This window comes from Micrasema longulum, unplaced genomic scaffold, assembly GCF_059751315.1.
Source record: "Micrasema longulum isolate JH-2025_06_02 unplaced genomic scaffold, ASM5975131v1 h1tg001159l, whole genome shotgun sequence".
Lineage (NCBI taxonomy): Eukaryota > Metazoa > Arthropoda > Insecta > Trichoptera > Brachycentridae > Micrasema > Micrasema longulum.
The window spans coordinates 467,216-495,151 of NW_028278346.1; the positions used below are offsets into that span (position 1 = coordinate 467,216).

The following is a 27,936-nucleotide window of genomic DNA, read 5'->3' on the forward strand; positions in this document are numbered from 1 at the left end:
AAAGATGTATTAGTGTTTAATATTATCAGGAACAAACATATTATACATCATTCAATGTGGAAATCTCGTTTAATTTATTGACTTATCACAGAAAAATGTGCATTTGCATAACATAATATTTTTTTTCATAAAAATAATGATTCAGTTCTAAAAACAATCGCATTTTAAAAACAGCTTTGGTCGATTATAAGTTTAGTAATTCAGCAGCATTAATGATACGAGTGACCTGAATTACCGTAAGAGGAATAGCCGGAGAGGCCAGAACTTCCCGCGAAGCCGTGAGAGGAAAAATCAGAGAGCCCGTGAGACGAAAAACCTGCTCCAGAGAATGCATCCTGACCTTGGGAATAGCCATGAGAGTGACCGCCTTGGTTTATGTAGATCGGGACCTTCTTTTCGACCACGTAAGGCTGAGGAACATGAACTGGTACGGGCCTTTCTACTGGAACTGGGTAAGGTTTGTCAACTCGGACCTCTACTCTCTGTACGACTGGAACTTTGTAGGGAACTTTCACTGGGTACGGGATTGGCTTGTACACTTTATAAGGTACCGGCTTTTCGACGCGCACTGGGTACGGCTTTGACACGTGAACTGGATAGGGCCTGTCAACGGGAACATGCACTGGTACTGGAACCTGTCTCTCCACGTGGACTGGGTAAGGCTTCGGAACTGGGATTGTGTTGGTGATCACTTGCTGGTGTCCGTGAGAGCCGTAGCCAGAACTGCCGAAGCTGCTTTCTCCAAAACTATGACCACCATAACCAAAATTGGAAAGTCCTCGTTTCTCTTGCTTCTTCTCAGTGGCATTAGCCACTGCGATTAAAGCTAAACCAGCATAAATCTGAAAAAAAATAATTTTTGGTACAAACGCTCAAAACTTGCATAAATATTTTGAATCACATTTATTATATGTCTCCATCATCACAATTTCTCTTTTTGCAATCAGTGGTGCATATGGCACTGTATTGGAACATCAAACGCAGCGATCAGCCAGTCCCAATAACACTGAAATATAGAACCACCTTTGAAATTAATATTTCACATTCACACTGCTAGGAATCGAATCCAGGACCTCAAGCATGGTAGGCAAACGCGCCAAACACTACACTAGAGGGCGGATTTTTTTTAAAGACTCATCCAGGGTTCTGGTTCTTTTTCACACACAGAACAGTACGAGTATCTTCTTCCGCCTAGAAATACTATAACTTCTCCGTACGTATAAGTTGTAAATTTTACTTACGATAAACCTCATTCTGAATCCGTACTGAAGATGACTGATGATCGACTCGGACCTTTTGTTATATAGTAAAATCATGTGCGTGAAGCGTGAAGGTGCAATTTTATCTGTGGTGGGACTCTCCTCAATTCGGTAGCCTTATATCGGCCACCATAATGAATTAAATATAAAGCATGTTGTAATCCTGACCAAAATGAGTTACTAAATAAAACGAGATTGGAAGATAGCTTTTTAACTTGAGCAAATTAACATGTTTTAAGACTGAAGGCAAGATCTGATAATAATGTGTATTAACCAGAAAAGTTGCATTTCGTAATTGATTGAAAGCAATTAAACACTACTAAGATAATACCAGGTTATTTTTTTTTTATTTCGCTGTGCAAACATTTTAATTTCAGTATATTTATTCTAAATTTGTTGTAACAGAGAAGGAAAACATTTTTGAGTAGGGAATGTGGAAGTCTAGGCATTTGAAGCCTGGTCTAGAAGAGTTGAGGAAATACGGGTGTTTAAACACAGACAGAATGGAGAATGTTACACAGTGTGTAAAGTGGCCGCTTAAACCAGCCAATGACAGGTCATAAGCCCTGCACATGTCTAGACTTCCATATTCTCTGCTTAAAAATGTTTTCCCTCTGTGTCGCAACAAATTTAGATATGAATTTTATTATATAAATGAAAGACGAGTGATACTTTAATCCACAAATTTGGAATATCCAGTGACCGGTTTCATCGCTTTCGCGATATCTTCAAGACTGGTATCTTTATTTAGGAGTTCAATGTATGTACAGCTTACCCACCACATACCGCACACCGCATCTGAGGACATAAGTCTCCTTGGCGGTGCCCACATACACGGAAAATTTGCTCGTTGTCAAACGAGAAAAGCTGCCCGAAGGAGCTCTCTGAAATCTGGTAGCCTTAGCATCTTTGTGCTGAAAGAAAGTAATCCAGAAGTACATAATATGTACTTCATTGGATTGAGAAGAGAGGGAAGTGAATTCTTCACTGACTGGGATTAAATTGATTGGACATGATCAATTCGCCGAAATGATTACAAAACTTTTTAAAAGCCTTGAAATTATTTTTAGAAGCCACCAGATCTGTATATCCGACAGGACCTATAACAGGGCCACGGATAGTAGCGAGAAGCTCCATTCGGTAATCATAGAGAAGGGGAAAGGGACAAGACCACAGGATGTGTTCAGAAGATTGGTTAGGATATCCGCAGCAGCACGAAGGAGAGTCAACAATATTAAAAACAAATAATTTTTGATTAAATTTACCATGACCTGATAAAAACTGCGTAGTCCAGTGATCGGGGATAACCCAAGAAGATTTTAGGCGCTGACGGATCGAAGGAAAAAAAAGAAAGGTAACCCTCCCTGAAGAGGAAGATTCCCATCGCGATTGCCAAGCATTAAGAAGAGCATTTAAAGTCATTTTTTTCAATGTATGTACACGGACACATTGTATACATTTATTTCATTTATTTATTTCATTTATTTCATTTATTTATTCAGATATTTAGAACATTACAGAAAAAGACCCAATTCATTCTAAATACAATAATAAATCACAAATTACAGTAGATAATTATGTTATTAAAATAATATAACAAAATGTAAAAAGAAAAATTAAATGTTAGAAAGTGCTTTCCTAAGGGAAGGCCCACTGTCGTGAAATATGTCGACATCCGAGGCGATGCGATTAAGTAGCAAGATTGCCCTACCAACCGGCATAACCATTGGCAGGTTGGTTCTGCATCGCGGTAGGTAAAACAATCGATGCTGTCTTTGTCGAAGATAGTTATCAGGTACGAACAGACCTACATCCATCAGAATTTCTGAGTTATGTATGCGACCACCGATCACCTGGAAAAAGTGAACACCCAAATGAACGTCCCTCCTCCTCCATAATGACTGATAGCCTAGCATTCCCAGTAAAAAGTCAGTTGGGAAGAGCCAAGGATAATATCCACACTCTTTAAGGTACAGATAGCGCAGAAATTTTTTCTGCACTCTCTCCACCATCAAAGAGTATCGAGTCTCATGTGGCGACCAAATAATGGAACTAAACTCCAAACGACTTCTTACCAAGGAATTATACAATGTCCTCAAAATCTGAGTGTTAGAAAAGATCTTGGCATTTCTAAGAACAAAACCAAGCATTTTAAGGGAGTCATTACATAGATTAACTATATGAAGATTAAAAGATAACTGAGCATCAAACAACACCCCGAGATCTCTGGACGTTGAAACCCTTTCAAGTCTTACTCCGTCCATGAGATAACGATAGTATATTGTTTTGGATGCTCTTGTGTATGCCATTACAAAACATTTGGAAACATTGAAGAACAATTTGTTTTGTTTGCTCCATTGAATTATATTTTGAATGTCACACTGAAGTTTAATACAATCAGAAGAAGTCAGTATTTCACAAAAAATTTTTAGGTCGTCAGCAAATAAGAGAAAATTACAAAATTTTATGACTTTACCAATATCATTTATAAAGATTAAAAATAACAATGGTCCCAAATTAGATCCTTGAGGAACCCCTGAAGAGGTATTAAATGTTTCAGATTGATACAGTCCATATGACACATATTGCTTACGATCTGTAAGATAATTTGTGAATAGCTTCAGAAGAATGTCGCTAAAGCCAATCCTCTGAAGTTTCAGAAGCAAAAGTTGGTGATCTACCTTATCAAACGCTTTGGAAAAATCGTTGTACGAACAGTCTACTTGAGCACCTTTGTCGAGTGACTTAGTGACAAAATTCGTAAACACCATCAAATTTGTATTGGTTGAACGCCCAGGCCGAAATCCATGTTGTTCGTTTGATATGAATGGTTCTAATTGGGGATAGACAAAATGATATATCAACCATTCAAATGCCTTTGCAGGAGCAGATAAAATTGCCACCGGCCTATAGTTTTCGATACATGTTTTATTCCCTTTTTTAAACACTGGAGAAATTTTGGAGATCTTCCATAACTCCGGAAAGACACCTGTTTTTAAGGACAGATTGAAAATAACAGTTAGTGGTTTTTTGAAAATGTGTACACAACTCTTCAGCACAGCGGTTGGAACAAAATCGGGACCAAGTGAACAAGTGTTCTTTAAAGAACTAATAGATTTGAAGACATCAGTTTCGCTGAAATAATCTATTGAAATATTTTGCGAGCCTTGAGACGAACTTTGTTTATTTAGATGCACCTCTTTATTCGGAGTAGAACAGTAAACAGATTTAAAATTACTAGCAAAAGCATTCACAATATCCACATTTCGAACGTCTTGACATTTCCAGGTCATGGAGTCCATGATCCCTCCATCCCGGCGCTTAGAGCCAATATATCTCCAAAAGTCACTGGGATTTCGCAAGATATTTGATTCGATATCGGAAATATAAAAGTCAAAGGCTGCATTTCTTTTCTGTTTTACCTCGGTTCGAAGATTACTAAAAAGAGAGTAGTAGTATGGATCACCAGAAGACTTCCACTTTTTGTGGTATCCGTGTTTTTTTCTGATGTCACTGATAATATCACGAGAGAACCACCTCGGATATCTCCTGTTACTCACAGCCGGGTGTTTCCTCGGAAAGCACATATCTAAACAATTGTAAACAGTGTTATAAAAATAATGAACAGCCTCATTAACATCAGTTAAATCTATTATGCCGTCCCAATCAGCATTAAAAAAGGAGTCGTAAAGGGAACGGAAATCACCTTTAGTAAAATCCCATCCCCTTTCCGATGTTATATGCGTTATGGGAACGGCGGTGCGTGTGTTTAGAGATTTAACTTTGTACTGAAAAAGCAATGCAGGATGATAAGCATCCTCCTTAGTGAGAGGAGACTCGCTTCGAAAAATGGATATCGGAACTGTTGAGAAAATTAAATCTAGCGTTCGTTCCTTATTGTTAAGAATGCCATTGTATTGAGTGAGTTTCAGCACAGAGCAGAGGAAAGAAAGGTCAGTATCCACCTCCCCCCCTCGTGCAGAGTACAAATTAAAATCACCCAACACAATGACACGCTTATCAACAAGTAAATGTAAATTACATAACAATTTATTGAACTCCTTCATAAAGATACCAGTCTCGAAGATGTCGCGAAAGCGATGAAACCGGTCACTGGATATTCCAAATTTGTGGATGAAAGTATCAATCGTCTTTTATTTATTTAATAAATTACAATGAGCTTCCATCGAGAATTTTCACTTACAAACTTAAATGTTTTAGATCTGAATACCTAGCGAGGAAATCGAGCCTGTCTACAAACATTTGGACATACTCCAAACATTGTTGATTAAACCAACTGGTATAAGAAGTACGAAAATTTAAAAAATGTCTTTTGGAGTTGCCTAGTGGGTGAATTGGTTCAGCCGGATGAATCTCACCCACATGATAAAGGTTTCAGCTCTTTTACTTCACAAAAGTCAACATTGAAAGCCCCTCCCCCTTCCCGGATCCGTTTTACAGGTCTTGTGGCCTCATTTCAGATCCGTCCATTGCAAAAACATTTTTTAAAAATAGTTGTCCTAAACCGTAATAAAAAAAAATACTTTGTTTACAAAAGATTCTGTACGTCTCATTTACTTGGGGTCAGCCCTCCTACTCCTCAATCATACGTCGGACTAGGAGATTTGTCGATTAGTTTCTGTTTTACGGCCGGTTGCCACCTGACGCCGAGACAGTAACCCCTCTTACTACCCCTATGAACTAAGGTTGCCACCGTTGACTATTATCCCTCCGCTGCCATCCTCAACACAACGCCCTGCCCGACGCCGACGCCGACGCCGCTGTCTCCCAACAGCCCATAGACTGAATTATGTCCGGGTGGCCTGAGATAAGATTTATGCTCCTTCCACCGGTTCCACCGTACTGATGCGCTTCATCTTCGCCATCACAGCCGTTAAGGTTTTACTTGTAGCCCTGGGCAAGGGATCGCGTTTAACCCCGCAATACTGGGTCCTCAACCAAACTTGGCCTCCTAAACACTTCGGTCTACTAAAGTAAAAGGTTTATACGGCGTTGCACATAATTCATTCAGTGTGTATTAATTAATTTTGAAAATAAAATGCTTTTTTTTTTTAATAACGTTTTTAAATTTACCAGTACTATTCAAAAATACAATTATAACATTTCTTAATATAAAGTTTATATTTGAAGCACTAACTTTGTGGTTATTCATTATAGTAAAATAAATAAAATAACTTTGTTTTTAACCGCTTAAAAAGTTGTTTTATTTATTTTATTATAACATTTCTTTACTAAAATATTTACAAAAAGGTTTCGAAAGTACGTATAAACTATTGTTTTTTTTTTAAATAATCAAACTTCTTACCAAGCTCTTTCCTGTACCCTTTTCAACATAATTATTAGTTTTATTTTTTTATATATGTACTTACGCACCCACACTCACGCACCCACCCTCTCATTCATTCACAACCCTCTCACACTCACAACCCACCCTCTCATTTAAACGTCACACACATACAATTACGTAAACTCTTTTCTTATATATTATTAGATTTACAGTGCATTTTTTTAATTAGCTCTAATTTTTAAAATATGTTTCTACTTATTTTTTTATGTAATAGCTGTAAAAATCCCAAATAAAATAAATAAAAAAATGTATATTAGAATATATTTTTTTAAATATTTATATTTTTCTTATCATAAATTAAATGTGGAATGTGAGTTATTTTACAAAATAAATCATCATCATAACAAGTCATAATATTTTATAAAAATTTACAAGCTTTAATGAAAAGATATTCATATCAAATAATTAAAAATATTGCAATAAATCTAATTATACTTACGTCTGCTCGGACGCATTTTTCCAATGTCACTTTCTAGTACAAACGGCCTTACATTTCATACACATCAAATTATTTCACTTCGCCAAAAAATATTAACTAATCATGTTATTACGGCAAATTAATAAGAGAATTGTTAAATACGTTAATTAAATCCTATTTTATCGGTATAAAACCAGATAATTACATTTGATTAGTTACCATTAGTAAAAAATAAGCATCAGTGGACATTCAGTTTACAAACAGTAATATGAGATTGGTATGGTTTCTCATTGTATTTTATTTATTTATTTATTGATAGTCACTGACGTATAATAAATATACAAATTATTCCTATACCAGCTACATCTAAGATACAGCGCATATCGCAAACCGCATCTGGGGGCTTAAGTTTCCTTGTCGGTGCCCATATACAAGGAAAATTGTTCGTTGCTGAACAAGAAAAGCTGCCCAAATGAGCTTTTTGTAATCTGGCAGCCTTGGAATCTTTGTGTGATTTTTTCGCCGACTGGGATTAAGTTGATTAGATATGATCGATTCGCCTAAATGATTACTATTTTTTTTTAAATGGCCACCAGATCTTTATATCCGACAGGACCTATAAAATGGTAACGGATAGTAGCGAGAAGCCTCATTATTTGTAAGAGAGGGAAAGGGTAAATAATAGACCGTTGAAGTTTTTTAAAAAACCCCAGCGAGCAACCTTGTAGAAAGTCATTTTTCCTAAATTAGAAGCTTTGCTTGTGGGAAATATAATACAAATTTATTTTAATAATTACGCAATGATTTGTAACATAATTTAAAGCTCGAATAGACTTTCAGAGGAGTTTGATAGAAATAAATAAACATTTAAACAATTCAACAATGTTTGAGTATGTCCAAATGCTTGCAGACTGGCTGGATTTCCTCCCTAGGGAGTTATTCAAATTTATCTTCCATCTGTTGACTTTTGGACATACTCAAACATTGTTGAATTAACTACCTGGTAAAAGAAAAAGCATAATCCTTTGCTTCACAAAAGTCAACACATGGAAGAGTTGAGGAAATGTAGATGCTTAAACATGGAAAGACTGGTGAATGTTACACAGTGTGTAAAGTGGCCACTTAAACCAGCCAATGACAGGTCATAAGCCCTGTAAAGGCCTAGTCTTCCATATTTACTTCTCAACTGTTGAAATAAATTTAAATTTAAGCAATTTGTTATGAATACCTCAATCGGCTTATTTATTTAATGTATTGGCTACGTCTAGCTCCAAGGATTTACGGCCATTACCCTCAATCAAAATACTTCCATCATCGGCCAAAGCCTGTATCATGCATGATGAAAGAAAAATATTTATTTAAAATAAAACACTGTAAATTTACCACACAAGAGTTTAAATTATAACACGACTAGTTTCGGGTAATCAGTTGTGTGGTAAATTTACAAAGTGTTTTATTTTAAATAAATTCAAAATGTTTTTCCACAAAGTAAATGCTGAAACAATAAACAATATAAAGGAAAATATGTTCATCGAACGATGCATTCCATAAAAGTGGTTCTAAAAATGTAGGTGCATCGTGAAAATATTTTTATTTTTTTCAAATTATTGAGGGTTACGCAACATTGGTTATATCTTAGATGTACGTGTCTATTTATATACGTCAGTGTAATCTTCATCTTTATATATATAATTCCTCTGAACGTGTGATGTCACCGTACTCCTCCTAAATGGCTTAAGAGATTTACGTGCGGTTTTTAGAGAAATATAGATCTTTGCACTGTGCGTGTTCGTAGATATTAAAATCTTTAATCGAATATGTAAAAGAGAAGTTAGGAGCATACATGTTTTATTTATCGATCTATTAGGGTTGCATTCGAGGAGAATGCATTCGCAAAAAAATGGAAAGATGTTGTTTTTTTGTGTAAAAAAAAGGTTGTTTTTGAATGTTTACAAACAGCATTTGTGTTTTGTGGAACTAAATCAGATTATTTCCTTAAATTCCTTACAATTTCTACCCATTTATTTCTTTTTATTAGATTTTTGGTAACACTAAAGTAATATGAAATTCAATATATTTTTTAAAATCGTATTCCTACATAAGTACACCACTTTGTTGGTGAGACGACCGGAGTTTGACGTTTGCAAAAAGAATGCTATATTTAAAAAATATATTTATTTTAGGCGTAAGTATAGCCTGTGAGCTCGCCAATACATGACAGATGACAGTAAACATAACCATAGAAAAACATAGCAGTTGAGCTCTCAGAAGTAAAGCAACGTGAACGCAGCAATGCTTGAACTACATGTCAATAATATTCTAATAATAAATAATATTATTTGGCCATACGGAACTTTAAAGCACACCTTGGTTTAATTACTAATAGTATTTTATCGGTTAGGTAGGTGTATTTAAAAAAAATTGTTGCGTACCTGAAAAAAGCACAAATAATTATGTTTTTGTAAATGATGTCAGTAGCGACACTCAGAGAGTGGCTTTGTGCCCTTATTTTAAATTATTTAAAAAAAAGAGATTCATGGCTTAGCCGAAATATTCTAATTAAAACGAGGATGTTTTTGTTGATTGACGTTAGCAGGCGCTACCCAGGGGCGACTTTGTGACGTGAGAAATTATTTGAAAAAAGAGATTCATGGCGTAGCCGAAACATTGTAATTAAAACGAGGATGTTTTTGTTGATTGACGTTAGCAGGCGCCACCCAGGGGCGACTTTGTGACGTGATGAAATTATTAATTTAAATATTTTTTTTCATTTTACAAAGCGTAGCCGAGATAAGAAATTGCGTGGTGTTTCGAAATTTAACCGTGTAGGTAGCCGCCTAGTTACAATATTATTTTTGTATTTGTATAACTCCTGTTTTATAATGTTTATGTATTTATCGCTATAAGAATTAAACTAAAGATAGTTTTTACTTTTAATCGCTATCCGTTTTTTAAATTATGTTTGTAACACTCAATAATATTTATTTTTCAAGTATTCAATGTTATTTTTGCATTTTAATTAATATTGTTAATATAAAGCGTATTTTTATTTATTCGAATTTACTAGACTGTTTTTATTACAAAAAATACAAATGCATATTTCTCTATGGATTTTTCTGTTATAAACAATCTATTAAAATAATACACACCAAATTTCCATTGTCTGTTTATTTGATTTGCAATCTTCTTTTTTTTTCGATGGTTAAAACTCTAGGAAATTCAAAGACAATAAAATTTTTACTGTCATATATTGGCGAGCTCACACGCTATACATAGCCCTTATTTTATATTTTGGAATTCAACCATAAACAAGTACCTACTTAAATTCAATATTTTTTTAATATCAACAATTTTTAGTTTTTGAATTTAATCACAAACAAGTACCTAGATGAAAAGATTTTTTCCAAGCTATCAAGCAGGCAAGCCAACGTTCGGGCAGGACAACATCTGTTGGGTCCACTAGTATATATATAAATACAATTCTTCTGTACGTGTGATGTCACTGAACTTCTCCGAAACGGCTTAACCGATTTACGTACGGTTTTCAGTGAAATGTAGATCTTTGCGCTGTGCATGATCGTAGATATTAAATCAATCGAATCTGTGAAAAAAAAGTTAAGAGCATCAATCTTTTTTTCCATCGACCTACCAGGGTTGCGTTCGACGGATCCCAGTCAGATACTTTCCTTACATTCCTTATAATGTCTTCCTATTTATTTCTTTTTAAAATAAACACATTTTTGAAAATCGCATTCATGAATAAAGAGCTGCCCTGTTGGTGAGAAGAGCCGAATTTGACATTTGCAAAACGAATTCTATATTTGAAAATGAATTACTTTATGTTTTGGAATTCAATCATTAACAAGTACCTATGTAGGTACCTACTTATCAACGAAAAATCTTTTTCCAAGGCAGGCAAGCCAATCATCGGGCAGGACAACGTCTATCGGGTCCACTAGTAACCCATAAAAAGTTTACATACTTCTTTTTCAATTGTAAAACAGTAAAACAGCCTAATTAAGTGAAAAAATATACTGTTATTAATATGTTTTAATTTCAGGATATCGGAATCCTCGTGGTACTGTTGGCGGTTGCTGTGGTCGCCTCCAACCCTTTGTTTGATGTCAACTTTGGCCACACCGAATCCAGCTATGGCTTGAGCAACCCAGGCAACTTGACTAACACAGGGCACGCTATAATAGAAAACACTTATGTGCCTTCAAACATAGAAAATTTGATCGAGAATCAAACATTACCAGCGCTGAACTCTATCTCAGACGACAAATACTATTCGCCCCAAAGAGACGAGAAGCTTCCAGACTCGCACACTGATCCTGCGTTTGCTTTATCTTACTCCAAAATTCACAATTCTAAAGGTGTCGCAACGTCTGTTACGTATCATGGAAACGATCAACGCTTCTATTAAATTTATTTTAAAGATTTTAAATTTGAATGTATATCCTTTGTTTTTTTTTAGTTATCTTATGATTGCAACTTTCGTAAAAATTATTTTACTTTTGAAAAAAAAGTAACAATGCCATGGTGGTGAAAAAATTGAGCCAAAATTTCACGTTCTTAAAGAAAAATACTTTTGAGTCATTTTTAACAAAATAAAAAATAAACATTTTCGTTTCAGTAGGTACCGACATCTATTCAATTGGTTGAAAACCGTAAGGAAATATTAATTACCTATTTATATGCTAAAAGATTTAACATTATAAAATTTCTACAGATATATGAGGGGGTTAAATGCAAAACCGCCATTATGCATGATCACTATTTACGGGAAGATCAACAAAACCTGTGGCCAAATAACTATTTCTTTTAAGTTCAATGTGCATTCAACTTAAAATAAATCGTTTTTTCGCTACCTACTGTACCATGCACAAGTTGCGCATCGAACTTAAAAGAAAAAGTTTTTTTGCCTATGACGGACAGCGGCGGTTTAGCACGTAACCCCCTCATAAAGTATGTGTACATTATTTCTGAAATGGTTTTCAATTTGTGTGTTGAGTTATTTACTGTAACGCAATCACAAATAACTATCGACGTGCTAAAAGGCGACGTGATAACAATTTCTCACCATGGTTGTTTATCGTATTCGCGATCACAATGGAACATTCGTGAACACCCAATATTAAATGTCAAAATATTTACGTTTCGCGACGTATAATCCTGCTGCGCAATCACATATTTGAATTTCATCGGTGTAAATATGGAAAATATTCCAAAACTGCTATTTTTATTTATTTCATTATTATTTATCATGCTATTTTATGCATTTAGCCAGCGGTTGGCAAGCCAAATGTCAAGAAAACCAGTCGCCATAGTAATTGTAATTTAATTTTAACTTTTTTGTATTAGATTCTCCTTGGTATTTTAGCAAATTCAAAATAAAGTATTATTTTTAAAGTAAACGCCGATTTTTTTCTAGTGAACTGTATTTATTTACGAGAAGAACAAAAAACAAACCGGCACGAGCGTTGACTTAAGAGATAACACACGCGTTGACTTATGTCTGCGAAAACTTAGCATGTTCATTATTGTTCATTGTGATCGCTCAAATGCTTGGCATGTTTTTAAGCACGTCGATAGTTATTTGTGATTGAGCTTCTGTTGAACTTAATTCTTAAAAAAATAATGTGAATAATTCAGTACATAGGCGCATAGATAAATAGTTAAGTGAACGTGGAGAAATTTTGATGTTTTAATTTCCTACCAATAAAATTCAACATAAATACTTGCATTTACGAGAAATTAAAGATTTTTCTACTCGCATTACCAAAAAAATTTCACTCACATATTTCGCTTCTGCGGGGTCAGTATGTAATGGGTGATGTAGCCCATGTAAACTTGTATAGGGAGACGGCATGATGGGCTGTTATGATTTTATTTTAGGAATGCTTATTTTTTTTTGGGGTGCCTATAAAACTAGTCAAACTTATCAAAGCCCTCCACTCAAGTAGCGAATGCCGAATCAGAATCAACTATGTTGTCATAGATTTGTTTGAGGTCACCACCGGAGTTCGTCAAGGTTGCGTCCTTGCACCGTTCCTTTTTATAATCCTCATAGACTTCATCATAAGGAAGTCCATCTCCTCCTTCCAAAAGCTCTGCGACCTAAAGTATGCCTATGATGCGGTTATAATTGACGATTTAGTCACGGGTCTTCAGGCCACAGTAGATAGCCTAAATAGGTGCTTCGCATGCATGGGTTAAAAAAACACTATTGCAAAACCCCATGTACTTGCCTTGATGCCCAAAATCCCCTGACTGTCAAACCAAATCATCGAAAGAGTCGATAGTTTTAGCCTTAACCACGCTTGCCTATTTTACAAGGCATTAGGTTCTCAACGTCCTGGACGACCACTGCTGACTGTTCGTCGGCAGTTCATCTCAGAACTACGAAACGCGAACCTTAATCGGGAGGATGCGTAGGAGCTGGCAGCTGACAGAGATGCCAGGAGGATCTTCGTGGACACCCTATGCTCCAACAAGGAAGTGGACATGGAATGATGATGATATAATTTTTAATACTCTTTAGTCAGAAAAGACATTACGTAAAAATACGTGAAAGCGCTAATTGGTCAAATAAATAAGTGGAAGTGTTCCAAGCATTTTTAATTCATAACTTATATTTCAATATATAAGTTATAGTAAATAAATCATTATTATTATTTGAAGCATTAACTTTGTGGACAAACATTTAACTAAATGCTATTAAATATTTGTACATAACTAATTTCCGACTTTTCTATGTCTACCTGTTTCGAGACATACCTGTCTCTTCGTCAGGACACCAATTAAACTAACATGCAAAATACAGTTTAACCATAGTTGTTCCAAAAAATATAAAACCAACACAACACCTGAATTATTTTTATGCGTGAGTTGCATAGTATGGCAGACCCAAATAAAAATACGGATTAAGTAATTGGCATTGAATCGGATAATTATATGATCCATGGTCACAGGAAAATAAAATATAATTACGTGTTGGATTTATAAACTAATGTTCTATTAACATTTACGATTGTAACGGTATTAATATTTTTTTTCGTGCGACATCCATTGATATTTTTATGCCACAACAGGCCAGAAGTCCCAATTAAAGTGGTGAATTACAGCACATAACACCCAGGCTTGATAAAAATCACATTTTATTTTTGTGTTCTCGGGAAATCGAACCCGGAGCCTTCTGTGCGCGAGTCAAGCGTCTTAGCCATTACTCCGTGGAGGCTGCCAACAATATGTGTAGGGGAAGGTGGGGCATGATGGGGTAGTGGGACAAGATGGGGCCCTGCGATAAAAGCCGAAATCTGCTGAGTAGCTCCGAGCACATTACGCCATTTGATGCTCTCCTTAGACCCCCCACCAATGATGCAATTGCAGCGGACATGTGTGCACGCTCCGATACGCAGCGATACTAAACGTGTTTTTCGCAAATTTTATGTTATTTTATCGAGTTTTGCTGCTTGTGACATTAAAGGAAGCATATCGTGATTTTAACTGACTGATGGTCGCTTTACAAGTTCAAAGTATTGTAATTTACAGTAAGTTCATCAATTATTTCCAGAGAAATTGTATTTCGTAAAAAATAAGCGTTGTTAACAAGCATAGTAAAAGGGGCAAGACAGGGTATCGGTACCCCATCTTACCTCATTGCTTGAACACAATGTAGTAACAGTTTTTATTTTCTTTGTGTAAGCAGAATATGGTCCGAAACTACGTTTGAAAGATCAAGAGGGGGATTCGGTCAAAGGAATGCATAAATCGAGATAAAGAAGACATTTTAGAAGGGAGAAAAGGGTATAAACTAGCTGTAAGATTTTATTTAATTCCTTAATCTACTTTGGAGCGAAAAGTTAAGTTGGCCAGGCAAAATAATAACAGGATAGATAAGGTGAAGGTTCTTTTGAGTCCTAAACATACAGTTTTTAATGAAAATGAAATAGCCATCGAAACGATCAAGACGTAACTCTTCTTCCATAAATGATGAAGATGATACACAGTGCCTGTTTTGTAGAGGGTCAGACGTTGAGTCAAATAAAGGCTGGATAGCGTGTCAAATGTGCCAGAGCTGGGCACACTGTTCATGAGCTGGAGTAGACGAAAAAAACCAAGACACCATCCTTGTCTGTCCTAGTTGCGAACCGCAGTAGGCGGTACCCCATCTTTTCCCACCAGTGGGGCACGACGGGATAGTTACGACTGTTTTTAATTGATTTATTTCACTAGTTTTTTAGCTTATTTTTAGTTTTTTTGTAACACGTTTGTTAGATTAAAGATTATAAAAATAAACTTTTTTTAAAGGATTTTAAAAAAAAACGCGTTTTACTGACGTATTATCTTAAAGGCCCCATCATGCCCCCCCCCCCCTCCCCTACACTAGATATAGCACTAAGCACCCGTCTTGTGTTCCATTCAAGTTAAGTTCCGGAACTTAACTTGTAGTCAGTAAATATGAAGTAGAGCAAAAACGCACTACATACAACTAAACACATATATGTTTTGTCTTTTTTACTGTACATAGCAATGTTTCCTCTTAAGGCTGTAGTCTAGTAAAACGCACGCAAAATGAGGAAAGACGGAGAAGCTCCTAAAACAGGCCACCGCCGAAACATCCCACCAGATCCTTTTGTTATTCCATGTCAGCTCCCCCTAGTTGGAGCATATGGTGTCTACAAAGATCCTCCAAGCATCTCCGTCAGCTGCCAGATGCCTACTTAGGCGAAAGCGCTCGTTGGTAAAAATAATAAAAATAACAATAATAAAAAGTAAAAATAAACCAAGAAGTTTCATTCATAAGTTTATTTATAATTTAATCATAATCACTAAAACTTAAGGTGCCTAAATAATAAATAAAAAAATCTGAATTCGCAAACCATCTGATAGAAAATAATCAGATTTTAATAAAGACACTGGATTAAAAGTTCTTCAAAATGAAAATTTTAAAAATTAAATAAGCTATTCATATTAAGAAGAAAAAAAAACCATATAAACAATGTTTCCTTTAGTTCAGTCCTGTCTAGTTTTGAGCGAATCCATATCACATTAGACGACAAAAAGACTTAATTTATTACTTCCATACACACTAACGGATAGAATTCATTGGTTAAGTGTACCTTGAAAAAGAAGCTTGTGTAGATTTAAAACCGGTCTGTAGAAAATAATAAAAAATAATTGGTTAAAAACAAAATTGTTTTATAAATTTATTTTACTAAGGTAAATATTGTTAATATTGTGTTTTCTGGTCAATAGCATCGTCAAAGCAAAAGAAATCGCTAATTGCTGTTATAAAACCGATTGGTTTAATTAATTCGCGGAGAAACCATTATGATTCATGGTGGGTATAATTATTGTGAATATTATTATGACAGTACCGATAAACGATTACGCATTTATGCATTATGTCTATTAAATAACAACCCAATTATTTAACTAGATTGATCGAATAAGTCAAACACAACAAAAAACAATATACACAGCTGAAAGTAGTACATAAATATTTACGATTATAATATCATAATACCAGTTTTGAAGATGTCCCAAAAGCGATGAAATCGATCACTGGTTATTTTGAATTTGTAAATTGAGTATCACTCGTCTTTAATTTAAAATTACCAAGAATTTTTACTAACAAACTTGAATACCAGAATGACTTAATCAAGACCAGAGGTCTGGTTTTATTTCACACACATAACTGGACGAGTGCTTTCGACTCGATGGCTTCTCTCGGGTAAAAATCCTGAAAAATGAAATCGAGTGGAGTTGAGTCCTCCGCGTCGCGCGTTTTTCTGCCATGCCTGAAGTCCTGGATTTGATTTCTGGCACTGTTTCTAGAATAGTACTTGAAGCGTTGACTTATCATCACACTTTCCACGCAACAATTGGAGCACAAACTGGGTGCCATATGCACCACTGGGTGCATATAGAGATAATATGATGATGTTATCTTTTGAACCACTTTGTCAATGAGGAAGTTAAGTTGTTTTTTCATTATTTATTATTTGTTAACATACTATTTAGAAAAGCGTAATTTTTTAAATTTTATTTTATGTATGGTATTATGGCGCTATGATTTTTAAAGTCCCGTATTTCTGAAATTACTTCCCGTGTGACGTCTCTTCCGCTTCTATTCGGCCAGTTCTGCCAATTGGTCCGTTGACGGTAAGTAAACCGGAAATCTTTCCAAACTCCCTTATAACTGGTTGATTCATTTTTTTTTCCTACATTTTCAAGAAAGAAAATACTTTTTCTATCTAATTTATTTACCATAGGGCTGAAATTCATCATTCTTTTTTTATTTAATATTCAGTTACGTCCTTTCTCTTTTCAGCCAACATTAATATTGTTGCTAATGGACCATAATTCATAAAAGACACAAAAGAAGAAACATGCTCTCATGTTTTTATTGTTCAAATAGAAGCTCTATCGGACGTGTCTGTAAAAGTGCATTATATAATTATCGTGACGAAGTATCTTATCGGAAGAAGTGTGGTCATATTTTACTATCTAATAATTCGGAATTAAGTTTCTCCGCCTCGTGGTGTAATGATCAGTGCGTTATTCTACAATGCAAGAAGTCTTGGGTTCAATTACCGACATGGTTGACATGAAATATTTATTTAAAACGGTGGTTTTACACTAGAATATTTCATACTCCCTGGGCCCGTATGACAATGAGAAGTAAACTTTTATCTTGTTGGCAAAAGTACCTGGGCCTCGATTATGATGGGAAGATAAAGACGTCATACCTTCACCTTGATGGTATAGTTGGATAAATTCCCTCTAGCGATTATAAAGATATACTAACGACCCCCCACCTTCAAGTTTTGGGTAGGTACATCAATATGACTCAAAGGGAAGCGTACGTCACGGTACACATATCTACGCTCTTAAATGACATAGCTTGAGTATGACGTCATAGTTGAAGATAAAAAATCTCCCGACCGACTACAAAGGTATGGTACCGACACCCCCCCATCAAATTTGATGTAAGTACATCATTTTATACCGACGGGTCTAGAACCCCTCGATACGTTTATCTACGCATTAAAAGTGACAAAAAATTTGTTCCACAAAGCAATTTTTCCTTTAATTACGATTTATTAAAATTTTTAATCGTTTTGAGGTTGGCTTTTTTTTCCAAAAAGCCTTTTAAAAATATGAGAGAGAAATAAGTTAGTTTTGAAGTCGAATTAAATTCCGACATAACTGTCACTTTAATAAAACAAACGCCTAGATGTGAAAATAATGTCGCTAGGTTCTCTTCTATGAACAAATAAGAGTATCTAGGCGTCAGACAAAGATTATATGCGTCAGAAAGTTATCACTCTAAAAAAGTAATTTAGCTATTTTATTTTTTCCATCTGTTTTACTATCTTTTCGAGTGTATGTATCGAGCTGTTATACGAGCCGGCTTTGTAGTCAATTGCTAGATATATACAGACTATCGTTAATCGCCGGGAATCGAGCCCGGAACCTTCCGTGGGGTAATCAAGGGTCTTATTCATCACAGCACGTTATATAAATATACATACATGTGTAATATTTATTTTATATAAATAATATTTTTTACATCTACTAAACGTTTCTGCCAGTGGGAGCCGTGATCTATTTTATAGGTAATCTACAAACAATGTTCATTTATTTGAATATGTAAATAATATAATTATAAATGTCATTTTTCCTATGGTTATATGAAAGAAGTGAGCTATTTACAATTCGTTGAAAATGGCCCTCAAAATGAAATATTTGGGTAAATCATAAGAACGCAAATATTTATTTTTTTCTTAAAAAAAAAAAATCAACTAAAACAACAATAATTATTAACCAGACGATAAACGTAGCTTTATGCTACACTATTTAAATACAATAATAATTGTACAAAAATTTATTAACAAATACTACAATAACATTCAGCAGATGTTTTTTTCTATTATGATTTAACTGTCGTGTTTATAGATGGAGTTTATTTTACAATTTTAATCACAATTTTTTTGTTACTAATTTCTATAATGTTAATATGCCATACATTTTTTAATGGTGTTTTTGTTCTGTAATATATAATTCTATGGTGATATGTATGTTGTTAAAGTGTTATATTCGTCCCAACTCAACACAGGACCTTGGTTCCATGGAGTTGGGATTTGTGTCTCAATAAATGTTACATAAACATTTCATAAATAACTTTTTTTTAAATAAAAGAAAAATTCCAAAAAACCTTAAGTTATGTTTTTTTATTACGAGAATCTATAAATACAGCATGGAAGTTTGGATGTTGTGGGTTTTACAAGTTGTTTAGTTGGACTTGGAATTATTTTACCTACATTCTCAATACTTTTTATTAAAATTAGTATTTCCCGCAAACAAACAGTGGTTTTTTAATTGAATAACAGTTTTCTGTTATATTTTGTTCAATTGCAATTTCATGACAACGTTTTTGTTTGAAATCTAGGATATTACACAAGTTGTTTAATCCGCTTCTAGAGTGACTTGCTATTATTTGGAAACCGCTCCGATGGCCGGTATTTCATTCAATAATAATTATTATTAACAGATAAAATCACTATTGCCCGACACATCAATCGATTCTCTTTTTTCTCTCGTTTGGGAGGATCCGCGAGTTATTACATACACCATTAGATCAGCGTAGATAACTACCACTGTCCAAGTGCCCACAAAAAACGACTCGGAAGTTAGTGGGAATACGATGAAGCAATTTTAAGGTGTTTTGTTTGATGCTGTAACTGTAGGTCAGGAAGGATTGATAAACCAAATTAATTTAAACTTTGCAAACGTTTATCATAAAAAATGCCTTCACAAACCTGTGATCTTTCGCTGCCAAAACCAGCGGCCACCGGCTAGGCTACAACGTTAGAGCATGACAGGGATTACGGGAGCCCGAAATTTAACACAATAAACACAGAAATATATTGGAGACAGAATATCTTAAATAAAACACTTGCTTTGCAGTAAATTTATGCAATTAATATTTGCAATTTTCGCCTCTACTTGATTCCTAAATTAATTAAAAATATGTTTGATAAAATAAATATCCTTTTCTACAAATTACTGAAATTTCAATGCAACCTATCTAACCTAGCAAAACTCATCCTGGTTATAAATAATATTCTACATCATAAATTTTATTCTTCCAAGATAATTAATATAAATAAACTATTCCAGTTGTAATGATGTAATAACTTATATTTAAATTAAAGTTATTAATTTTAAAAATACTTGGTACACTTCCACTTATTTATTTTGACCAATTAGCGCTTTAACCCTGTAATGGGCATCTTCAGACTGGTGAATATTATACATTGTAAGGATATTTATATAAAAAAAATTTTTATCTTAAGTGTAGGTACATTTAAAAATAAGTTGAAAAAGATACAACACCCAATATTTCAATGGAACAGAGTGAGACAAATTATTGAAACATGTGTTGGCGGTGTACTTTAAGAGAATATTCTATTAAATGAAAAATACGAATTGTTTTATTACAATGTATTCTATCAAGAATTGTCAAAAAATAACGTAAATCAAATATTCCACTTGTAATTATTCTGAGTTGAAATTAATGCAATTCTTTTAAGATGATAAATGTAAATTAAGTATTACTGGGCTGGTATTCAGAGTTATAAATGCAATTTTTCTAAGATGATCAAATATAAATGAACTATTTTTGATTCAAAGATTTAGAATTAAATTATCCGAGCGAGACCAGGTGTCCGTCCGAACGAAAAATGGATTTCATCTAGGCCCGCCTCTTCAATGATATAGAATTTTTGCAGATGCGCCATTCGGCATAGAAAATATCAAAAGATTGGTCGTTTGGTTATTATCTGTAACGGCAAGCAATTTTTGACCGTTAAAATCCGTCGCAAAATATCAAAAAGTCGATCGTCGTTGATTTTTGAGAAATTACGACGATATGCGGTGCCAGGCAATTTTGAAGAATAGGTATTTATTTAATCAAAGTTTTTCAGTCACCCTTTCGCAAATGTCTCCCTGATAACTGTACAAATAAGACAACTGCAAATCGGAATGATTGTGGTTAGCTAAAATCCGCGTTTCGTTGTCCCGCTTTTCGCTAATTTGTTTGAAATATTTCAACGCACCAAAGCAACAAACCTGTGAATGAGAATTCTGAAATATATATTTTTTTGTACCAAGGTATTGGACATTTGTATGGACTTAAATATTTATTCTATTAAATCTCTCGATTGTCACAAGTACGTTTTAACTATGATACATATTCAAATTTTAATATACTTAGAAACATCTTTGACATTAGCACTCTCAGTATTTTGCTCTTTTCCCGTCAGTGGCAACCCATGGTAAAGTGGGCTGGGGGGGTTGCTTTGTCTATCGTGAACCTTCTAATAAATGTACAACAATTAATACTTAGAGTGATGCTTCGATGTCCCCCCACTTTCCCATCTGAGACATTGTTTCAATTTATGAAGGTATTGGTTGACACATTTCTGGTCATGCGGTTACAAGAGGATGTGTCAGCAGAATGCTCGTAGGAGTTTTTCCTGTAATTTGAATTATTTCATACTAAGAACACTTTTTTGTGGCCCCAAGAGTGTTCAATGTCCCGAGTTCTCTAAAATGAATGCCATTTTCAGAAGAAGTTTACAAGTTTGGATTTTTTCGAATGAAAGAGGCCATTGCAAAAGACTGCTGTAAGACATTTTATGCAAGAATTTTTAATGTTGATTTTTGCTATGGTTTAATAATGTGCATGCTTTCACTTTCCATTATGTTGTATCCCAACTCAACACAGGGCTGCTGGCCTCGTAGAGTTTAGGATACGTTTTTGTTATTTTTTTTAACCATATATGTATTTTTATGAATGACCCACTGCAGGAAAACTCAACTCCTCTGGGTCTTAATACTAATACCAAAAAGACTCAGATTATGTGCAACAAATCCTGTCCTGACCCTGATCAGCCTCTCTAAAATAATGGACAGAGGATTGAAAAAGTTGACAGCTTTAAATATTTGCGAGTTCACATAACTGAGGATGGAAGCATGCACAAAGAGCTTGCAACCCGCCTAGGAATTGCTGGAGCAACTTTTAACATGATGCGTGTTGATCTGAACTCTAGTCTATACACGTTCAAAACGAAATGCCGATTATTCAACTCTTGTATAATGCCAGTACTCCTGTATGGGTGTATGATGAGTTTTGAGAGTAAGTGCCTGAGAAGAATATTAGGTATAAAGTGGTTCGATTTTATAACTAACATTGAAGCCTGAGAACGGGCGCAGCAGCCTCTATAACGAGTGTCTTGAGGATGCGGGGGTGGACCTGGCTTGGACACGTGCTGCGCATGCCTCAGGAGAACCTCAACCCAAGTTGCCTCTTCTTTTAACCTGCGGGCTCACGCCCTCCTGGAAGGCCGTCGATGACGATCTTTTGACTTTATTCGGCGGAATTAAGGGGCGCTGGATTGGCGTGGGAAGATGCAAAAATGCTGGCTGGCGATAGGGTCTTCTGGAGACAACTGGTGATGTCCACATGCTCCACTTAGGAGCGGATGTGGAAAAGAAGAGGAAGAAGAAATATAAAAAAAAAAAATGTTTTTTCAAATATCTGCAAACTGTTTTGTCTGATATTTGATATGTATTTAAACAAATTTATTCGGCAATATTTTATATTTCTGTGCGTGACAATTTTTTTTTTTAGATATAATAATAGCTTGATACAACAGAATTACTATGATTATTTATAATGTTCTTGTATACTATAACCCACTTTTTCGAATAAAATAATTAACGGTCAATTATTATCATCACTCAAGAACATTGATTTATTAATAATCAATGCTCAAGAATATCTACAGTATATTTTTACCATTGCAATACAAATAATACTTTATGGTCTGCAATATTGTGAATGCCTCCTAAGAGCCTTAACCGCGTTTGCCAAATTTTTAAGGCATCAGGTTCTCGACGTCCTGGGCGTCCACTGCTGACTGTTCGTCGGTAGTATATGTCAGATCTTCGGGACGAGAACTTGACTTGGGAAGACGCAAAGCAGTTGGCAGCCGATAGAGATGCATGGATGCTCTTTGTATGCTTTGTATGATGATATTGTGGATTTCTGTTTCTTGGCGTGTGAAGAATACATTTTTTTGTGTGAAATAGAACCAAAACCTTGGACGAGTGTTTTCGAGTCTTCGGCTGCTCTTTAGTAAAAATCCTACATTTATTTTTTAAATTTGTTTAAAGCGTTTATTCAAAAAATATATATATATAAAATATGACAATATAATAAGATAGTTAGATACACAAAAATTTAAAAAAACAATATGAAACCATGGGTTAAAAAAGAAAAAGAAAAATACATATATTTGTGTGCATGTCAGCATACAAAATATAAAAAAAGTCGATATATTATCAATACAAAATGAGTTAACACCAGGTCATTAGCATAAGTAGCTTTTGCAAATGATTCGTTTATCGTTACTATAGAATATCATACAATATTTATTATGAGATGATTTAAATTAGCAGAGACTCGAGTTAAAAATGTCGATATGAGAGATACGTTCATTTCCTAGTCTATGTATACGCGGTATAGGTGAGTGACAAGGATAGTCGGTTTGAGAAGGGTGACAATAATATAGAGTATGTTGTCTAGTTCTACGTGTTGGTATATTAATATTTGTTAAATCCAGGAGTTCGCAACAATCGATTTTGTGATTTTATATAAAAAGATTAAGTCTGTTATTGTCTTGCGATCCTCCGGAGTAGGTAAATTAAAAAAAATTGACATTTCATGTACATTACAAAAAAATATTCTTCGCATAGATAACACTAAAAAAAGACGATACAATTTAAATACCAGTAATTACAGTAAAAGGATGCTATTCTCTCTGATCTTTCTTTCAGTAACTCGAAAAATGTCTATATCCGAAGAGATACGGTTGAGTAGACATCGCTCTTGCTACTGAATAAGGATATCCAGTCGAGAAAAGTCCGACTCGTTGCGTAGTTGTTGGCGCGTTTGCCAACGTTTGTGGACGTGAACTATTGATTTTTGAAGATGTTGAAACTGCAATATTTCTTTGTTTCTGACTGTTTCTGTGCGACTGATGACCTTACTTTCATGTAATAAATTATCGAAATACTATGCACTCTGGGTGCCGAAAAGGGATGGTGATGATGATTTTGGATATTGTGGAGAATAAAAAAATGCAAAGAACAATTTTTTTCAGCAATGTTTTGAGTATGTTCAAATGTTTGCAGACAGGCAGGATTTACTTCCTATGGAGTTATTTAGATTTAAATTAGTTTTTTTTTATGAATGGGAGTTGCTTTATTATTTACCTTACTTATAATATACAAGGTTTATATTTCAAAAAGTGGATTTTTCATCAATCAAATTTCTTTCAATTTATCTAAACTGTTGGGATCAGGAGGGATATACTAATGTGGACCAATCAGGAACATCTCAGGATTTGGTCATGTGGAGAGGAAACCACTTAAAACTCTTCAAGAGAAGCCGGCCTGTTGGCAGTAGTCAACAGGCCTTCCGTTCCACTAGATGAGTGTTCGGCATTTTCTTCCCTACTTTGGTTTATTTTACCAATTGCCTGCACTATATTGACCATGTATGATACTACCTCTCGTGTGAGTTCTTTATTACTTATCATCGATGGGATGTCGCATAGATTACCTATCACCCAGGCTTCTGCATCGCGCCCCCGGCTGTTATCTTTTTAATTGTTGCAACAGAGGAGGAAAATATTTTTGAGAAGGGTATATGGAAGTATTGCATTTACAGGGCTTATGATCAGTCGTTGGCTGGTTTATGTGGCCAATTTACATAATATGTCCTATTTTTTTTAGTTTTTATTTTTATTTTTATATTAATATATTTTGAAGAATCAAAATGACACAAAAAACACTCGGACAGTATTTGTTTGTTCTAGGAATAGATTCCATATACGAACACGGAGGTTTTGGTGAGCCAGAATTATTATTATTCCTTAAATTGCAAAAGGTCCTATTATGGGCAAATGCCTGTTCTTTGGCTTCTGCACTGTTTGGTGCGAAAATATCGTGAAATCTGGTGAATTTGTAATAAAATAACTAGGATTTATAAAATACGTTTTTATTTTTATTTATATTTAGGTTTATACATGTAATTAAGTCAACAATAGTCGAGGTAAATTTTACTCTTTAGTAAACATAATAATATCGGCGGGTTTGGTCGGTTAGTGGTGCACGGTGTGCTGGAAGGATGATGCTCCAGAGTGGCCGGAGTAAGAGCTGGATCCACCGAGAGAAGAACCGTGGCCAGACAATCCTGAGCCGAATCCTCCACTGCCGGATCCGTGTCCACCGAAACCTGAACCAGAACTGTATCCTCCGTAGCTTGAACCAGAGCTGCCGTAACCGCCTCCGTATCCCGAGCCCCCATATCCCGCTCCTCCTCCGAAACCTGCTCCCCCTCCGAAGCCTGCTCCTCCTCCGAAGCCTGCTCCCCCTCCGAAGCCAGCGCCAGCTCCACCCCCGCCCCCGCCGCCTCCCTGGTTGACGTACACTGGTACTTGACTCTCAACAACTACCGCCTGCGGCACCGGGACAGCGTAGGGCCTGTCCACCGGGACGGGGTACGGCCGGGGAACCGGGACCTCCACTCTCTGGATGACGGGGACCCTCACGGGCACCCTGACGGTGTAGGGGACTGGTCTGTTGACGGTGACGGGAACTGGCCTCTCCACTGTGACCGGATAAGGCCGGGGAACTTCTACTCGGTAAGGTCTGTCCACTGGTACAGACACTGGGACGGGTACCGGCCTATCGACAGTTACGGGGTAGGGCTGGGGGATGGGTACCTCGACGGTGTTTGTGATGACTTGTCCGCCGCCTCCTGCTCCTCCGAGTCCAGCTCCACCGCCTTGTCCGAAGCCTCCGCCTTGTCCGAAGCCTCCGCCTTGTCCGAAGCCTCCGCCTTGTCCGAAGCCTCCGCCTTGTCCGTAGCCTCCTCCGGAAGAGAAGCCGCCTCCGCCGGAGAACCCTCCGTGCCCCGAGAGCCCTCCCCCTAGACTGGAGCCTGACAATCCCCCCTCGTGGCCGGAGTATCCTCCGCCCAGACTGGAGCTGGAGAAGCTACTGCTGTGACCTCCATACCCGAGAGAACTGAGTCCACGTTTGTCCTGTTTCTTGTCAGAAGCTGCCTGGGCGCATACCAGGAGGGCGCATAAACAAATCCACAACTAGAAAAAATCGTTAGTCTGTTATATGTGCCCTGTTAAAATGTCTGTTAAAATGCCCATTGGGCGTATTTATAAATAAATGAAATAAATAAATATATCAAAGATGTTTATTTGGTTGTACTCATTCCATTAAAAATAAATATTTTAACTGTTATCATTTTAAATCAAACATTTCGTCATGATCGTAATTATAATTATTAGTATTTATATAATAATAAGTTTATGATTTAAATCACAAATATTTTTTTTTTTAAACTTTTTTTTTGCACCACTGTTGTGGTGCAAAAAAAGGTCCAGGAGGTCTAATTACAGTGGTGAATTACATCACAGAGCACCTAGGCTTGAGAAAAATCACATTTTTATTTTTTGCGTTCTCACCGGGAATCGAACCCGGAACCTTCCGTGCGTGAGTCAAGCGTCTTGACCACTACACCACGGAGGCCGTATTATAGGGATATTATAGTGCTCTCACACTTCTCATACGCTTTTTCCTCAAGAGCATTACGTATATGAAGATTACTTATTTATCGAAGATGGCTTAAAATGAATTGTCTTTCTCCCGGTAGTATATAACACTTCCTTTGTTCTACATAATTATAATATACATAATATTATGTTTTTAAACTAATATTTTAAAATAAGTTATATCTTCATCTTCGTGTCATTTTAACAAAATGCTTTAAATTATTTTTTATACATGTACGAAGTACTAGGGTCTAAATTACAAAGGAAAATATATTTTTTATAGCAGAGCCTATCTTCAATTATTATTTATAAAGCATTGTCGATTTTTTATATTAAAGAAAAAAACATACCCTTTTTTGTTTGGAAAATTAGTTTTTATTAACATATTACAACAGAGATGAAGAACATTTAAGAGAAGGTAATATAGAAGTCTAGGCATCTACAGGGCTTATGACCTGTCAATGGCTGCTTTAAGTGGCCACTTTACACACTGTGTAACATTCACCATTCTGCCTATATTTGAACATCTATATTCCTTCAATTCTTTCATCTTTTGATGTTTGTGAAGTTGAAGAGCTGAAACCTTTATTTATGCGAGTGAGATTCATCTAATTGAATTATTTCACCCGCATACTAGGCAACGCCTGAAAATGTTATTTTTTCAATTTCTATACTTCTTCATGGACCAGGTAATTTATCAACAATATTTTGAGTTTGTCCAAATTTTTGTAGACAAGAACTGGATTCAATTCCCTGGGGAGCTGTTTATATTAACATATTACAACAGAGATGAAGAACATTTAAGAGAAGGTAATATAGCTTTGTAAATCATGAAAGACAACTCGGATGACTTCCGATTATGATCAGTAACAATATCAGTTATCTTCAATATTCTATCAAATAAAAACGATTTTTTTTTTCAATTGATTCGTGTAAAACATGTTTGGAAACGTGTTCAATCACTAGCTACCAACGAATACACTTCAAATTTTCATACAAATATACTCATTTTAGTACATAAAATTATAAATTCTTTAGATAATTGAGTGTGACTCCCATTAAATTAAACCTCCCATTGTAATCAGGGCCGTGGTATGCGGAAAACTCAGTTTTAAAAATAAAAAAAATCCTGATCGTAAGACGAAAGGTGTACTTACTGTGTTAGCCATGTTTCGATTA

General features: G+C 35.5%; 1 protein-coding gene across 1 annotated transcript; it reads right to left on the reverse strand.

The window, feature by feature from the left end:
- Positions 1-27,926, reverse strand: LOC148276726 (uncharacterized). Its single transcript, XM_088233892.1, has 4 exons — positions 27,915-27,926; positions 25,365-26,292; positions 1,242-1,375; positions 1-842 (listed from the first exon to the last, which is right to left on the reverse strand). Exons 1-4 carry the CDS (start codon positions 27,924-27,926, stop codon positions 210-212), a joined length of 1,707 nt encoding a protein of 568 aa, XP_088090018.1. The 3' UTR covers positions 1-209.
- Between the last annotated feature and the right edge of the window lie 10 nt (positions 27,927-27,936).

What these genes read in the sequence shown, in the direction of transcription:
- LOC148276726 (XM_088233892.1), bottom strand. An exon ending in CTCAGGATTGTCTGGCCACG is followed by an intron (nt 1,376 to 25,364) that starts GTTCTTCTCTCG and finishes GGCCGATATAAG; the next exon opens with GCTACCGAATTGAGGAGAGT. An exon ending in GATTCAGAATGAGGTTTATC is followed by an intron (nt 843 to 1,241) that starts GTAAGTAAAATT and finishes ATTTTTTTTCAG; the next exon opens with ATTTATGCTGGTTTAGCTTT.